Genomic DNA, 16936 nt, shown 5'->3' on the forward strand with positions numbered 1-16936 from the left:
ATAGTACCGAATTCGATAATACTTGCTTTCGCCAAAAAAGCATCCACACGTCCTGCCTTGCGTTTTTTCTCAGCGCACCGGAGAGGGACAAGGAGCAAAGCAAATGACCTTATTTAGAAATATGGTTAGAAGATTTTATCTATATTATTTATCTTGTGATTTAATAGTTAAGTTAAAAAGAAAAAAAATAAATCATCACAGAAGAAAGAATTTTTTATAAGATTAAATTTGATAAAATTTGTTTCCAAAAATAAAAAAGCATCCACACGCCCCCGCCTTATGCTTTTTCACCCCCATCTCCATCTCCACGGAAAAAAATTGTTTTAAATGAAAAGGTGATGATATTTATAGGCGCATCGTGTTTTAAATCAACCATTGCTTTTTGCGCACACGTCCTTGTCTATGCTCTATCCTGTCCAAAGATTTCCTCTGATTCAAAGCATACCAATTACGTTGACCTTAATATATGAAAGGATGGTGGTAAGGATTCATAAACAAGAGATGATCATTCTCTCTCTCCAAATAAAATGTGCATCGTTATGAATCATGAGAATCTTTGTTTTTCATGCTTCGTTTTATCATCACACACACTCTCTCTCTCTCTCTAAATTATGGTTGTTTTAGCCATTCCAACGGTTGATCTTTTGGGGTGGTGGCCATGTTGCCCATGTTTCTTCTTTCTTCCAACAAAAGAGCTTCTGTACGTATTTGAACCGGATAATAGGTATGCGGTGGAGATCATCATTCTAATACATTATATAACGAAAGCGGATAGTGTTAAGTAGCAATCTCATATAAGGGAGAGGTTTACACATTTTGTGATCAGTAAGCAAACTCTGGCATTGTATGGAGTTGTTGACATGTGTATATTTGCTATTCAATCCAACTTTCATTGATTTGATGAATGAGAACATGTGTCGAGAGAGTACCAGAATCTATAGCAAAATATCTTCATTATTATATATATTGTGTCGCACGTAAAATCGGTACATGGTATGAACCATCCATCTATTGGTGGACCAGGTTATTTTTTAATATTAGCTATGAGAAGCCATTGCTCGTGACCTTGTGTGCTTATACGAATTAGCTATCCATGTCACATCTCTATATATAAACTAGTATGCACTCTTAGAAATACATAATTCCAGTTAATCTATATTCGGTCATATTAGAAGAGCTGAAGTATATAATATTTTTTAATACATATACTACTTTCTAAGATCTATATATTATTTTTTATATGAGTATACTTACTTATAAGTGAAATGTATATTGTTGGCGTAAGAGTTCGTCTTGTCCCAGTAAGTACGACGAGAGTTTCTTCTAAAGAGAAGACTCAAGTTTGGAGACGAAATTTGAGATAAAAGAACACTGCAAATATATTGATAGTAGAAAAATGGATCGATCTGAGGAGAGTATCATAACGTGGTTTAGTGCTTGGGCACCTTTTGTGTACTGTGTGTTACCTTGAGCGTTCTCCTCGTGACTTTTTGTTTACAAATGACCACTACCCCTATTTATAGGGTGATACATAACTTACTGTATAAGTTATCACGATATACAAATATATTAGGATCTGATCGAATTACTAGATCTTATTCCGGATAACTACTTTTTACCCTGCATAGAGCATAAATATTTATCATAAGAACTATTGTGATACCTGCACCTTGAGGGGTGAGCCCGTCGCCAATTGCGACCCGGTGTCGCGCTGTCAGGGGTATCAGGATAACCTTCAGTGTATTGGAGTGTCAGGACGGCGTCCACTAACCTATGTATTTAATGCTAATCACTTCCTTGCATATAAAGGATGACTGGCGTTCTCCTTCTAAGTTCTAACCGATCTTTCTTGAGGTTTGATGACTTACCCTATAGCTTTGGGAAGCCTGTCTGAGCCCCAGAGATGGAGGCTCCAAAGGAGGCATGGCTTCAGAAGATGGAGGCTTCAAGAGGCATGGCTCCGGAAGATTGGGGTTTCAGAAGGTATGGCTTCGAAAGATAGGAACTTCGAGATGTATGGCTCCTTGGGTATGGGCTAACTGAGCCATGAGGCTGTCGAGAGTCCTTAACAACGACTCTCAACATATATTTTTTTCTAAAATATATATACTACCTATTAAGATGTATATACTCATTTCTAAACACTTATTAGAGGGGGAATATGTACACCCGTTGCTTTTCTAAAGCTAAGAATTGTAGTCCCCGAAATCAACTATTGTTAGGTAAATTATGACTTAGTATATGCAAATAAAAAGCTACGCCTATACAAGATATAAACCCAAATATAGTCAATGGTAATGACCCTAATGTCAGTTCAGATAGTAACTACGCATAAACGTTTTGTAGCCCGCACACAATATATAGCATTTTAGAAAGTTTGGTGTCAACAAGATGTTGATGGATTTGGTTTACTTTAGCTGCCTATCTAGTTAGCAATGGAGAAGGTAGGCAACCACCAAAGAAACATTGGTGTAGTTTGGATCACAACTTTCAAGATCCAAGCCGAAGGCAAATATGAACTGAAACATAGAGTAGTAGTAATAATATACTACTCTGTTTTTATTTACTTATCATCAGTGTTTTACTATAGTATTTTTAATCTTGTGTTTTTAAAAAAAATTACGAATACTTAAAAATATCTATAAATTTTAGGTACCTATAAATTTTTCAGAAAAAAAAATACAAAATCAAAATTATTATAGTAAAAAATTAATGACAAGTAAACGAAAATGGAGGTAGTATATAATACACACACCCCAGCAAGTAACGCACGCAAACAAGGAGTTTATATATATATATATAATATTAAAAAGAAAGGAATAGCTAGCTGCAATACATGGACGGCCTGATGCGGCTGCAGTTGGCTCAGAGACCGGTGACCGTCCGATGGGCGTCGCCATTTTGCTTACGGCGCAAGAAAAGAGGCAGGGCAACGTGGCATCCAAGTCAGTGCTCGCGGCCAGGTGGGTCCTGGGCCCACCTGTCGGTGAGTGAATGGGGGACGTAGGGCGGTGGGTGGAGCGTAATAATAATACCAAGCGGCAAAGGCGTGCGTGGACCTCCCCATCTCCAATAATTCCACTGCCGCACGGCTCCTCCTCCTCTCGCCTTCGCCCTCCGCCGCCTTCGATTCGCTCTGCTCTCACCTCTCGCCGCCGAGGGAAGCAGCAGCAGCAGCAGACCGCCACAACTCCGGCCATTGCCGGGGTTAAAGTGGAATCGGTAGGGGACTGCTAGGGGGGGCACTAGGGATCGGATCGGGAGAGATGAAGATTACGGTTTCTTCGTCCGCCGTCGCACCTGCTAACGCCATCGCTCCTACTAACCCTAGGTAAGCTTCGCCGATCGTTGGATCCGAAGAGATCTGCGCGTTTGACTGTTTGATTGCTCCGGGGAGAGGATCCCCTTGTATATGATCCGTGTATGTTTTCTTTTGTTTTTTTGTACGTCCTATCATGTTTGATGTGGATTTTGTGTGCGACCAAGATGCGGCGGATTGTTGGGGGTAAAGCAGATTTAAGATTCCCAAGTTGATTCGATGTATTTTTGACTTGTTACAATTACAATTTTATAGCAGATTTAATATCCCCAAGTTAATTAGATGAATTATTGACTTGTCCAATTTATAACTTTTTGGGCCTGCGATTGCAATTCTGGTCAATTACCAGTCAAATTCTCCGAAATTTTTGCTTCTCCATGCGTGTGGCTGACTTTCCACGTGGATTTTGGTTACCGACGGTGTTAATTGCATGATAATTCTGGTGAATTTCACTCCATCCAGCATGTGCCCTTGTTACTTTTACGCTACTTGCTTACCGCTCCATCATCTGACGCTATGGGACAAGTTGTCTCGCCCGCTGTTCAGTTAAATCGATGATTAAGGGCATGTTTGGCAAAGCTTTAGCTCCAAGAATTCTTGGAGCAGGTCATCCCTAGCTCTAGAAATTCTAAGAGCTAGAGCTGTGGATAGATTGAGGGACTTTTGTTTAGGCATCTTGTTCTTATTTTGGACTGAATTTAAACTACTTTATTTTATCTACAAACTCCAAATCTTGTATGGATCTCGGAGCAAGAGCTCTACGAAACAAGGTCTAACTATCAATTCGGGGCGTTAAAGTGACACACCAGAGCTTATTTAAATTCAATATTCAATTGATTAGTTGAAGAACCATGTTATCCATAGATCAGTAAAAGCATCACTTGCTGTGTCAATGATTGATACGATAAGAAATTGCAGCCTCTCTACCTATCCTGATATGTGCAACACGCCCTTGCTGTTGTTGTTCAATGGTTGACTTATTTTGCATGGAAGGACATTATTGCGCAAACACAACAAAAGAAATCTCCACATTTATGATCTATTTGTCACGCTTAATATAAAAGATGTAAAAAAATGACTGGCACATTAATATCGTAGTTCTTTTCTGAGCGGTCTGCTGTACTGCTGATTTTTCCCCGTTGTATCTTTGAAATAAAGCAGCGATATATTGTGCATTCCTTACTAATATCCCCCAACTTTCCTTTTTCAGGATCACTCTGCTTTTTCTCCTCTCTGACCCGACTATTATTTTTAGCCTTGTCGATAGTGATGTTAAGTATCTTCAGAAGCCTTTCTATTAGATTAGTGTAAATAGTAGACTTTTGTTCAGGTTTAGTTTGGCTAGAGGAATTAGTCTCTGGTTTGTGTTCATTTCTGCTAGCAATAATGGCTGCAATGAACGAAAAGGTATTGGGTAAATGTGGAAGGAACATAAGTAGTCTCAAGAGAAAGCGGGACAGCCCCGCTGCATACCATGCGGATGCTTGCCGCACCTCTGAACTGCATCAGTGTCCTGCCGACGACTCTGCTGTTAGGTTTCATGTTGATCAAGACCATAAGGCAAAAATCTTGTGCCACTTCAACAGGCAGATTTTGAAGAGCTATAAGAACTTCATGACTAGCGCGCCACCTAAGCGTATTCTACTCCGCCAAGGTTCTGACTGGAAAGACTTCCCAGAAAAAATTGTCAAGTTGGCCCAAGTTGACTTCAGGGCAAAAAAGACAATCACAGAAACAGGATATCAGAACCAGCTTTTTTTGCTGGATTTTGTGCATATGACGTTCATAGACTCAAAGACAGATCTTCAGAGGCCGATAGCTTGGATTGATGAAAATGGAAAGGGCTACTTCCCGGAAACGTTTCTGCAAGATCAGAAACTATTTAAGAAGAAAGATTTTGGCAATGGAAATCAAGGGTACATTAGTGTTGAGCCAAATGGGACACGAGAAATGAATGGCCAGCTCAGAACATCAGAAAGTTCTGCAGAAAGCTCGAACTTTGAGTCCAGTACTGAAGATGTTTCCAGTCCTAAGAGAGCTAGGGCTGAAAAGTGTGCCATGGGGAAAAATTATTGTGATGTGGGAGAAGCTACTGGTGAAAATGAGCCATGCACTTTGTTGCCTACAGCCTTTAATATGCTGCCACACCAAGATAATCTGGGTGAGCTATCACGTGCTCAGCGCACTATTGAAGCCGTGGAGAAATTGTTGCTGCATGGGATGGGTGCTGTTATTGGATCCAAGGACATCATTGGGATCTACAGAACTCCGTTACTGAATGACTGTGGACAAGTCCGTTACCATCTTCATCAAAAGCAGGTACATGCTACTGGATGTCACCGTGGAAGTGCTAATGTCCGTTATGCATGGCTTGCTTGCTCCAAAAGCACTGTGCATGAATTGATGCTGAACAGCATGTTACAAGTTCATAAGCCCATTAAGTGTCCTGCCTATGGAAATGGCACCCTCCTTGCACCAGCAAGTCACTCCGATCTGTGGTATGTTCTTGATCTGTGTAGCGTTCCTTACCCAAAACATAATATTCTTTGTTAGGATCCTCCTTTTTTTCTAAATATTGTGGACACCTAGCTCTGTTATCTCCAAATCTATGTTTCTTAATTGTTCACAAGTTCTGTTATCTCCACATATATGTCTCATAGCTGCTCACACGTCACTGGATTCATTATTTTCTTCTCACCTACATGTTGTCTACACGTTTTTAGATGGCAGCTTTTGTTACAGCTTCATTTTCTTATTCTGATTCCTTACCAAGTTTTTTCCCTTTCCCTAACCGTAGCAAAAATCAATATTTGTATTACTTTCTGCAGTGTGAAATACTCTGATGTTGATGAAAATGGCATTGTCCATATGATGTTGTGCCGTGTTATAATGGGGAACGTAGAAATAGTTCACCATGGATCTAAGCAGCACCGACCTAGTAGTGACTATTTTGATAGTGGAGTAGATGACCTTAAAAACCCACAGCATTACATTGTGTGGGATATGAATCTGAATAGTCACGTCTATTCTGAGTTTGTTGTCACCATCAAATTGCCCAAAGGTAACTAATCGCAACTATTGTTTCTTTGAATGTTTTTAGCTCGTATAGTTCTTGATCTATGGCAACCCAAATTTCTCATTACTTAGTGTTTTATGTGCCAGATTCCCTTGTCAGACAAGAAGATTGTCAGAATTCATCTGAAGTTTCACTGGTCTTGAATTCTAGTTCACCTGATTGTATGCCAGTGGTAAGATGCTTTACATAGGGTATTAACAAGATAGTACTGTCACACTTCTGTTCTCATACAGACAAGTTCCATTGTTGGAGCAGCAAGAGCGTGCAGTAATTCTGAATTGAGCGACTTGACTCAACAGTTGACTTGTGATTGTGTTATTGAGATTATAACTTCGAGCTGACTTTAGTCTTTATCTATCATAGAAACCTCCAAATATGATAAGTTTCCTTTTGAAACCATGCTATGTTACTTATGTTGGAGTTAGCAAAGCGTCATTTAACGACTTACTTTTATGCACAAACCAGGAGATGAGCCTCCAGGCGTCTCCACCATTGGGAGGTCAATGCGCAGCCCCCATGCTAGGAGATTCAATGGAAAGGGCTCCAAGTACACCTTGGATGCCCTTCTCCATGTTGTTTGCAGCAATTTCTACCAAAGTATCCCCTGAGAATATGGACCTGGTCATTAGTTGTTATGAAGAATTCAAGGTCTGATATCAAGTCCGTTGGTATTATTTTCTCAATTGAATTTGCCTTCCCTTTCTGCGTACTCACTTACATTTGCATGAATGTGTATTTGCCAGAGCAAGAAAATAAGCCGAGCTGAACTAGTAAAGAAGCTGAGGAATATAGTTGGTGACAGAGTGCTGATATCGGCAATAATGCGGCATCAAGACAAGGTGTGCACCCTTCCACTTCCGTCTACTTTCTTGATGCGCTCTTAGGTCTTGGTTCATGTGGAAACCCTGTTTGCCAAGGGTTTGTTAGCTGGTGTTATGGGATGGACCGCCACGCTCTGAAGACCTTTATCTTTTTCCAGCGCAAAACTTCCTTTCAAGAGCATGAAAACAGTATTTTAGTTCCATCATCTGTTTCTTTATACGCTGTTTTCTGAGGAAAACTCCTTGTTCATGTGGCGGCAGTTACCTCCAAAGGGGAGGCGTGAGGCACCCAACACATCGGTAAAGATGGTGGCGAAATCGTGAAGTCTCGGAATGCTCCCAAGAGAGAAGGAACTGGCCGACTTGACATAAAGTTGGAGGCACGATGAAGCCTCGTGAGTTGCTTTGCGTCTGTATATGGCTGGCTGCTGTTTGTTCTTTCTGTCGTAGGAGTTTATGCTGGTGAAGAATTCGATCATCTGTTTTTTATTGCAAAATGGAAGCTATGCAGCTATCCCGTGCTTGTGGAATCAATGATTATCAGGAAAAAAAAAAAAGAGTCCCCATATTGTTACCTTCCCGTTCACCCTTTTGAAAGATCGAGTTGGATATTGTTAATGTTGGTCTTATATACTATATATTATCCTTTTGAGTTTGGGCCGTGCAATATGGATATTTTTTGTACCGTAGCCCGTCTCTTGCTTACTGGCTGCCTTGTGTGCTGCAGCCGTAGCGTAGGCGAAGCATCACCGTCACAGGTTACAACAACTAATACACCTCAAACAAAGAGCATGACAAGAATGAAAATGACGAATATAGAGGATTATTATCTCAAGTGAGGCTAACAAAAGAAGCTAGCTGAGTCCACTGCATGATCCGGGTGGGTGGGGCCCTGTCCGATGAATCAGGGTCCCAGCCAGCCAGGAGGCTCGGCCAAACGCCTCCGCAGCCTAGCCTCATTGATGTACATGCTCTTCTTTCCTGCCATCACAGCAAACCAGCATGCCATTGGTACATAGTTTTGTCTAGATTAGATGTTATAGCCTTGCTGCTGCTGCTGTTGTTTTTTGACGAAACATGGCAATGGCAGGAGCGCTGCCCATACATTAAGAAGAGAGTAAGTTGAAAGTTTTGGGAGATTATAAGAAGGTGCCTCCCAGTACGCCCATGGTGTGGTTATGTTATATACGGATTACAACACTTCAAAATCTAACGTTTGCTTCATCATTTGGTAGCACGAGATGGCTCCGTGTTAAGTCTCCGCATCTTCCCTGCTGTCCCTGGCTCGTGGACAGCCTTGCTGTTGTTGATACGATGTAAGTTATGTTCATCTAATCCAGCTAATTATATTATTATTATGGCATGGTAATCTTTCATATATATGTACCTGCTAGCTTGTCATCTGCTAAGGTTAGGTGCTTGAGGGCGACAAGGCAGCCCTGCGCAACAGCTCGCGTGTCCCATCCACCCAGCTTCACCACTACGTCCGCCTTTGCACTTCCAGAACTGCACTTATTCGGGCTTCCTCTCTGACAGAAGCTTCATCTGGATAACACACCCCAGGAGATGAGAAGCTCTCGAGGTCTCTAGGTCGATCAGATTAATGTAATTGTTGCTACTAGCATCGGACACCGACAGCCAAACCGTAAACCCAGAATGAAGATATTGCCATTTGTCAAATCTGCTGGTTGCTCCTTGCTTGCCTCCTATTGTCGGCAACACGCTACGGACATGGCTGCAACGGACATACCCTTTAGCCACATTCTTTGCAAAATGATCAACCAGGGCTCAATAAACAACCTGCTAAGGCTTTCCAGGACAAGAGATTCCGCTTCAGCTACAGAGTCCACTCCAAGATTATGCAGACATTGGTGTTGGTAAACAGAAAATGAAGCAATCTTTGGCGCTTGGCGCAAGCAGAGTGTTGGGCCAGTCGCGCGGCCGTATGCGCACGAGCAGACAAGGTAGCAGTCGAACAAGTAAGCAATCCCCAATCTGGCAAAGAGGGAGCGAGACTGACGAAACGGGGAGGGATTCCAGGGCTGAAGAGGTTGTGGCGGCTGCGCTGGTGAGGGCTTTGCATTTGCAGGGAAGGAGCAAGCTGCCGCGGCCATAGTCTTGAGGCCTGTCAACAAGATTGATGGTGCAAGGGGCCTCTCTTATTTCCATTTCATAATTGAGCTGCGCCCTCGTTGTTTTCTTTTCATCGGCTTGGCATAAACAGCTGACCGTCAAGAGTAACTAGTACTGATAATTTCTGTGCTTGTGATCACCCGCATTCATAATTTCATGCCCAAATTGTAACAGAAAATTCCATCAAAATTTGAGTGTTCCGGGAAAAAAAAGAAGAAATGAATATTAAGCAGCAGCAGCAGGAGGAGGAGGCGGAGGGCTGTGAGGGGCAGGAGACGGAGACGGGAGTTGCCGCCTGCATCTATCATGGTGCAGTACAGTAGTAGAGTAGGACTCCCAGAGAGCCTGTCTGGAGCCTTCGCCTCTGCCTGACCAACTGGAGAAGATGCTGATATTAAGGTGCAGATGTGTGTGTTGGGCTGGGCCTATATTTTGCATTTGTGCATTGAGGTGAGCCCATCCTTCTCTTTTCATAGGCCTTGGCATCTTGGCCCAAACAACTGACTCGCATTCCTATTTATCAGTATCCTTCCTAATGCCTTTTAGTTTTCCTGTCTCCTGGCTTTTGACATTTTATTGTTGATTTTTATAATCAATTTTTAGTTTCTTGGCACACAAAAAACAGAAAAACTCATCTCAACCAGCTTCTCATTTTTTATTCATTTCCTCGTAAGCTACCTTTTTCAGCTTTCCAAACAGGTCCCAACTGTCCCAAGCCACAATTGTCCACAGCAAAGATCAGCAGTACCACCAGAACATCACAATACCATGATACCAAACATCCGAAAAATAATTCAATATTGGATTGAATATGAAGGAGCAGGTTAAGGTAACAAAAGAATACAGTTAGCCGTAGTGTAGCAGCTAAGGTTGTTGACAAGAAATAACAAAAAGTAAAGGGCGTACAGAGAGAGAAATACAGCTAGGCTAATGCTAAACACTAGCAGAGGAATCAAGTAAGGGTAGCCCGGGGTTCTCTTGCACAGGCAGGCATCAAAGAGCGAGCGGCAGTGACCGAGAAAACCTCCAGCAACAAGAATATTGTCACACGTGTCTGTCTTCTAAGCAAGCGTGCACCTAGGCCTCAAATTGGAGGCCCTGTTGCACAAAGAATCGATTAGCCAACCACCTCCTCTGCTGCCAATTCTAAAGTCGGTCAGCACCTGTGCTAATCAGCCTTGCCACACGCCTGATTGGTCCCAGCTCTCAGTGTAGTTAAGAACACACCTAACACGAAGAATTCATCTCTTGAGGTTAGCACCTGTGGGTCAGCGATTACCCTAAAATGTACGCGGACAACCAAGCGAAAACTTGTCATCCCTTGCAAATCTCTGCCAGGAGCTGCGCTGTTCTGCCTGTCTATTTGCACTAGAAGGTAGCCGGATTTTCACTCGTTTTGGACGGACCTCTGCTGCTGCATCTCTAGTCGTCTCCACAAACTCTTCACGATTACAACTGCTGGAAGTTGGATACAACTTCGGCTTTGGACCGTGACTAGTCTCATCGTGCTGAGCTTCCAACTGGCGTCGCCTTATCCTCCAAGAAATGGGAATCGTGTCCTCTCTTTCTTCATCAGAAGAAGCAGAATTTGAGCTCTTCTGGCTCATACGGACAGAACGAGCTGAACAATTATCAGAATTGTCAGATTCTTCCGGTCTCTTACTGACCCGTTGTACTTCAGGACGAACCTTCTTCAGCCGCCTCAGAACCTGATGAAACTAAGTCAGTATTTACATTACAAACAAAGTGCGCACTATATGGAAAGCAGGAAAATGAAACACGTTAGAATATTGTGGGTTCAATTGGCATCCTTCCTATTCAAGTTCGTCAGTCCAAATTCCAAACTTGTCTTGGGTTACGAACTTTGGGCTTTAAAGAACTTAGGTGGTGAATTGCTACAACTGGAAACTGTGCTAAATGATATATAATATGACTGATTCCATTATTATTATTATTATTATTATTATTATTTTATATATATATATATATAAACTGGTCATGCCTGTATGACACATCATCGAGGTAGTCAAGGCATCACACTTCACTAAACCAACAGTTCACCATGCTTTATACTTTTCCAAACAGAACCTATAAACTACCTGAAAAAATTTGTAACCCATGGCAAAAGTAGAAAAATGTAGCTACTGAAACAAATTGGTTTCCTCACTTCCAATTCAAATTCTAGAGTCCATGGGATGAAATTGCAACATACCTGCTGTTCGGACAAGTTTGGTGTCTTTGTGTCACAAGCAGGCTTGTCAAGCATGGTGGACCTGCGCTTGACTCGGAAGATTTCAGATTCAGATTCGGAATTGTCACTGCATTCCATGGCTGAAGCATTACACGATCCGAGTTCATTACAAGCATCATCCATGCCAGATGAAGCCTCATCCACAGTGTAACTTCCTTTGGTCATTGATGTGATTATGGCCTGCTTGGCAGTGGAGTAAATCTGATCAGTTTGTGTGGTATGAACCTCAAAGAGTAAGAATATTACTTTACTGAAGATAGCAATTGGAAAGATGTTTCAATATAAGCCTAGTAAACTCACCCTTGCTTGTGCTGGCCTGGGTTCCTCATGATGCATAGAAGATGTCAAAATTGATGCCACAGGAGAAATCATTCCATCATCAGCAGTAACTGAGACCGAAACGACAGCTTTTTTGTTGCTGAAATCCAGTGTAGTCCCAAATTTTGGGACATGCTCGACATTAATATCAGAAATCTCAGCCTCATATGAGACAGTGTAACTTCTTTCCTTATCCAAGCAGATATCCTGCTCAAATTTTCTTGATAGTGCCTCTAGCTCCAGTATGTCCTCTCTAACATAGACAATGCGGTTAGACTTACAAGGACAGCTCCGCAGTTCTTGCTCTGCATTCCAATTGAAACAAACTGTTAGCCAAAAAAAAAATAAACAGAAAGCTATAAAAGCAGCAATTTTTAGCATTGATTACCGTGATGTAGGCAGACAGGATCAAAGTTACACCCGCACAGCACATGTGTAATGTAGCAATCACGCCGGCACATGCTACAGGATAGATTTGAATATGTTTTTGGCTTATAGCATATCTGAGAACCCATTTTAGCAAGGAGGCCTCGTGCACGTCGATGAAATCGCATCAACCGCACAAAGCAGGATTTCACACAATATTGGGAGTATGGATGTTCCGACTTATCCAAGGATTTTGGATCACAGCTCAACTGTTTTTGGGACAGAAGCACAGCAGACTGACAAAGTAGCTCCTCATGTGCAAGCAATGGAGTTCTGTTCAGAAGTGCGTAGCGCTTGCTAGCCAGAGAACCAAGAGGAAACCAATCACCAATAGCAAAGTTAACAGCCTCTCCACAATTAAAGCCTGAATAATTCACACATTCTTAGAATGTATAGATACATAATGCAGCAAAGATTTTTTTAAAAAAATTGTCAGACATACCGTGGCTGAAGCCCGCGTGGTAAGAACGAGGGAAAGTAATAACAAACTCTCCAGGTTTTTGCACAGCTTTATATACAGGAACATTGTGGTCTAGCAAGATATTTGGAGGGAACATCGTCGTCTTCCCCAGTAGAACATCAAATGCTGCATCCTCTCCATCACCAATCATAATGTCCTTGTTATATACATACTGGCTAGCAACCCTTTCAAACCCAGGAGCCGCATCGCCTGGTATCCCATACCATGTCTTAAATGCTCCACAATGATGGTAATTGATGCTGGTCAAATGATCAAAATGTCAGCCATAAAAACAATTAGGCAATCATTCTCAACGAGACTCGGAATTTTTACCTGTACAAATAGTGATCTTCCACATGCCATGCAAACATGCTGAAGAGCATCCCAATATAAAGCATTGGATCTGTTACTCCCTGTTTTGAATCAGAGTATTTAGACACGTGTGCCATGGTAAAGAATATACAACACAAATATGGAACAATTAAATTACTTACTGGAATTGGCGTCTGAAGAAGTCTCAGAACAGAATTGGGGAGCCGTGAAAAATTCTATAGGTGGGTAAAAGAACATCGATAAGGACTATGTAGCAAAAATAACACACAACAACCACACACACACAAAGCGAGTGAGGGCGCTAGAGTATTCACCTTGAGGTTCCAGTTGCTTTTCCCAAGTTGATCATGAGGAGAAGAAGAGAAGGCACTCCCATCAACATCGCAGGCATATTCTACGAAATCCATCTTTCCAAAAGCAATTTCACGCCAGAATTCCTCCTCCACGTACCTAGCTGGGAGACAACTTGCGCTGGAATATTTCTTACAGAACACTTTGTTGGCCGTTTTCTCATAGTCTCGGAATGAGTACTTTCTGCAGAGTCATGCCATTCATGATGAGATTAGGAACATAAGCTAAACCAGTAAGGGAAATAGACAGTGGGCATACCTTCCGCTCATAAAGAAAGTGACTGTATCGTCTTCAGCCCATTCGGCAAGACGAAGGGGCTGAACTCTAGTCATGAACTTAAAATTGGACTGCTCCTTCATCAGCACGACACCAGCAGGAACAGAAGCGCTTACAGGAGACACAATTTTGCAAATACCTGATATAGTAGCAATGCAATGGTCATTATTCAAAAAAGCAATAGTCTAGTGAGGCCGTTAGAACAATGAGTAATACATTATTATGAAAGAGGTGATGCTAAAAGGGAGCTGTACCATATTTTGCAGCCTCAGGCGCAATCTTCTGTATATAAGCAATGGGATCCTCAAATTCCTCCTTGGTGGGACAATAAACAGGACACTCTGGTATCCTATCTATCCATTCGAGGTTGGACATATCGAACTTTTCCACCTTGCGCTTTGCAAAAGGATCCTTGTCCTGAACATGTCCCGATAAGCCTGTACCGTTTTTCGAATGCAATCTTACCCCGCAGTTTGCAGGGCTCCGCAACGCATCCCCACCGCTTCTTGCAGGCACCGCAGGATTGTCACCTGCTTTGTTCTGAGCACTCAAACGCATTCTCTCGAGCCTCCGCCGCTTCAGGGTCTCAAGGCCATTCCTGACCTCTGCAGGGAGGTAGCTCCTACCTTCCACCTGTGACATAGCTGAACGCGTCAATTTTGGATTTGAACAAGAGCACCATCTATTGCAGCATCGCAAGTAGGCATTGACTAACAAAGACAGCAGACTCAATGAGCACCAACAGTTTGGATGCCACAAACTGGTCTCAGGTAGTACCAAACGAGCAGTAACTCGCAACCAAGTCAACAAAGCTGGTATTGTAATCAAACACGGCACATTGATATTCTCGGAGTTGTTTCCCTACCACGGCCATAAGTCACAATCAGTCGGCCATCGGATTTTGCAGCTATCCCTATTAGGTTTTTTCTTTCCAGCAGACGACCAAAAAGTCCTACTTGTATATAACTCATAATTCATAACATTGCCAGGTGCCGCTTAATACACAAAATCTGATTCCACGTCGTTAACCCAAACGTTGGCAAGCAAGAACAGGGATGGATTCAGGATCATGAAAACACATAGAAAAAGGCGGCTTGTCGGCCCTTTGCGAAGAAAGAAAAGGAGAAGAAAAGAAGAGAAATCTTCCAAGCAGAAGCGGTCAAAGCGGGCAATACGCACATGCGTTATGACCATTGAGCTGAAGGAGAAGAAATTGTCTAAAAGGAAGGTTCAAGGTGCCGCAGAAACACGATGGATGGGTTGAACTTGAACCCCACACGGCAAGAATAGGACAACCTTAACTTGTACTACTACTAGCTAGTAATTGAGCAGGAGTATATACATAGGAAATCCAAAAGAAAGGAAAAGAATAGAAGAGGAGAGAGAGCGATCGCCGTACCGGAGAGGGGGTGGAAATTCCATGTTACGACAGGTGCTGGCCAATGGGGGCAAAATCTAGGACGTGTTGACTTGTTCTCCTTGTCCGCGTAAATCCATTTCTAACGCAGGCCGGATTTGACGACGTAAATATGGAACAAAAAAGAAAAAAAAGGAAAGGTAAAAAGCTCCTACTTTTCCAACATTGACGGGCCGGGAATTCACCGTGACCGCGGCAAATCAACGAAATTGCCGAATTGGGTAGGAAAAAGTATCGACGGACGAGTATAAGCAATTAACAGCACTAATTGAGGAGTAATCATGAAAAGTTTCGAAATTGTTGCGATTTGAGGTCACTACGTATTAAATATGGTGGGAGCTGGAGAGAAAATTCACTAAAAAAATGAGTTTGTGGAAGAAAAAGCAGGGAGAGAGGAGACGAATCGAACAGTAATCATTCATGAGGACGTGGTAGTAGCAATTGATTACGGCGGCAAAGAAAGAAAGATGAGAAAAGGCGCGCGAAACAGGAACGGGTGTGTGGAGGAGGGAATTGCAGCAGAGGCAGGCAGATCTAGAACTGTATGTGCCAAGAGAGAGGGAGGGAGGGAGGACTCACCATGTCGCTGGGCGGCCGAGTCGAACTAGAGAAATCCCCGGCGGCACGGGTCCCACATTCCCCTCTGGAGGCCCCGACGAGCTGGAGGGCCGGGGATCCGACGCGCCACAAACAGGAAGCCTTTCTATCGTGTTAGTTTCCCGCGCGGCGCCGGACAGGGAGGAGGAGGGCCAGCAATGGGGAGGGCGGTGGGTCCCACCGGCGGGCGGGGCAGTGGTGGCCGGCGAGAGGTCGGCCGGCGCCGGAAGGAGGGGTGGGGGGGGGGGAGGAGGGAACGGGACGGGACGGGACGGGACGGAACGGGGGGGACGACGTGGGTGGTTGTTAGTATTTGTGGGGGAGGTTGGAGCAACCAAAGAAGCAAAGCAGCCGGGGTTGGGTTGGGTTGTTATGGGGAAAAGGAAACCAAACCGTAAGAGGAGAGACCCCTGCTGTTGTGTTGCCGTATGTGTGGTGGTGGTGGTCGTTGGAGTCCGTCCCGTCGCCGTGGCCGCGGGAGGGACGAGAGAGACACACAGAGAGAGGTCGTCGGAGTTTGTTCCACCAAACGCCACCGCTAACGGAACCGCGTGGGCAGCCAGAACAGCAGAAAGAAGCGCTGTCTGTTTGATTGTTTCTCTCTCCTCCGTCCGTGGGCAGCGCCAGCCAGGATGGTGGTTGCTCCCGTTTTACTAGTATTCATGGAGAGAGAACAAAGAGATGATGCGTGGAAGGATGGTTGCCACCTGCCTGCATGTGCATCAGTTTTTACAGCCTATCCTATCCACCTGCCCTAAAAGCGCAGTCTGGTGTACTGCTCCCTCCCGTCACAGGACAAGTGTGGTTTTGAATATAGTACTGTACTAGCTAAGTGTTGAAAACATAAACATGGATCACAGGATAATACCTGAGTATTACCTAACTGTCGAAAACATAAACATGCATGATAAGGTTGGATTAGATATGTTCATCTATATTTTATTGGTTATAACTATTTAATTTTTTATTCAGTAATATAGATACAGCGATTCAATTTTTTATTAGATTCGATACATATAACTTGTATGGATTAGTTAAAATTTTATAAGATTTGCTTGTCGTTTATTTACTTTTTTATCAAAATATAAGTATGCTATATCTTATTTTGTTCATTTAATTATAATAAATACAATATACAATTCATCATAAATCAAATAA

At 42.9% G+C, this 16936-nt stretch overlaps 2 protein-coding genes across 5 annotated transcripts; one reads left to right on the forward strand and one right to left on the reverse strand.

Moving 5' to 3' along the window:
* Window positions 1-3050: 3050 nt before the first annotated feature.
* Window positions 3051-7871, forward strand: LOC133907881 (inactive poly [ADP-ribose] polymerase RCD1-like). 2 transcript variants are annotated; one of them, XM_062349981.1, is made up of 7 exons: window positions 3051-3331; window positions 4530-5817; window positions 6148-6380; window positions 6482-6567; window positions 6861-7043; window positions 7139-7234; window positions 7478-7871. In XM_062349981.1, exons 2-7 carry the CDS (start codon window positions 4706-4708, stop codon window positions 7538-7540), a joined length of 1773 nt encoding a protein of 590 aa, XP_062205965.1. In that variant the 5' UTR covers window positions 3051-3331; window positions 4530-4705; the 3' UTR covers window positions 7541-7871. The 2 variants fall into 2 exon arrangements, with proteins under 2 accessions (XP_062205965.1, XP_062205966.1); XM_062349982.1 differs by lacking the exons at window positions 7139-7234; window positions 7478-7871 and having other exon boundaries at window positions 6651-7043.
* Window positions 7872-10130: 2259 nt separating this feature from the next.
* On the reverse strand, window positions 10131-16410 carry LOC133907110 (lysine-specific demethylase JMJ706-like). 3 transcript variants are annotated; one of them, XM_062349135.1, is made up of 11 exons: window positions 15761-16410; window positions 14019-14397; window positions 13747-13903; window positions 13452-13671; window positions 13299-13352; window positions 13138-13217; window positions 12787-13064; window positions 12307-12708; window positions 11901-12223; window positions 11562-11780; window positions 10131-11058 (listed from the first exon to the last, which is right to left on the reverse strand). In XM_062349135.1, exons 1-11 carry the CDS (start codon window positions 15761-15763, stop codon window positions 10630-10632), a joined length of 2544 nt encoding a protein of 847 aa, XP_062205119.1. In that variant the 5' UTR covers window positions 15764-16410; the 3' UTR covers window positions 10131-10629. The 3 variants fall into 3 exon arrangements, with proteins under 3 accessions (XP_062205119.1, XP_062205120.1, XP_062205118.1); XM_062349136.1 differs by lacking the exon at window positions 15761-16410 and adding an exon at window positions 15164-15737; XM_062349134.1 differs by lacking the exon at window positions 15761-16410 and adding an exon at window positions 14944-14973.
* Between the last annotated feature and the right edge of the window lie 526 nt (window positions 16411-16936).

Source organism: Phragmites australis, chromosome 24 (assembly GCF_958298935.1).
Source record: "Phragmites australis chromosome 24, lpPhrAust1.1, whole genome shotgun sequence".
Taxonomy (NCBI): Eukaryota; Viridiplantae; Streptophyta; class Magnoliopsida; order Poales; family Poaceae; genus Phragmites; species Phragmites australis.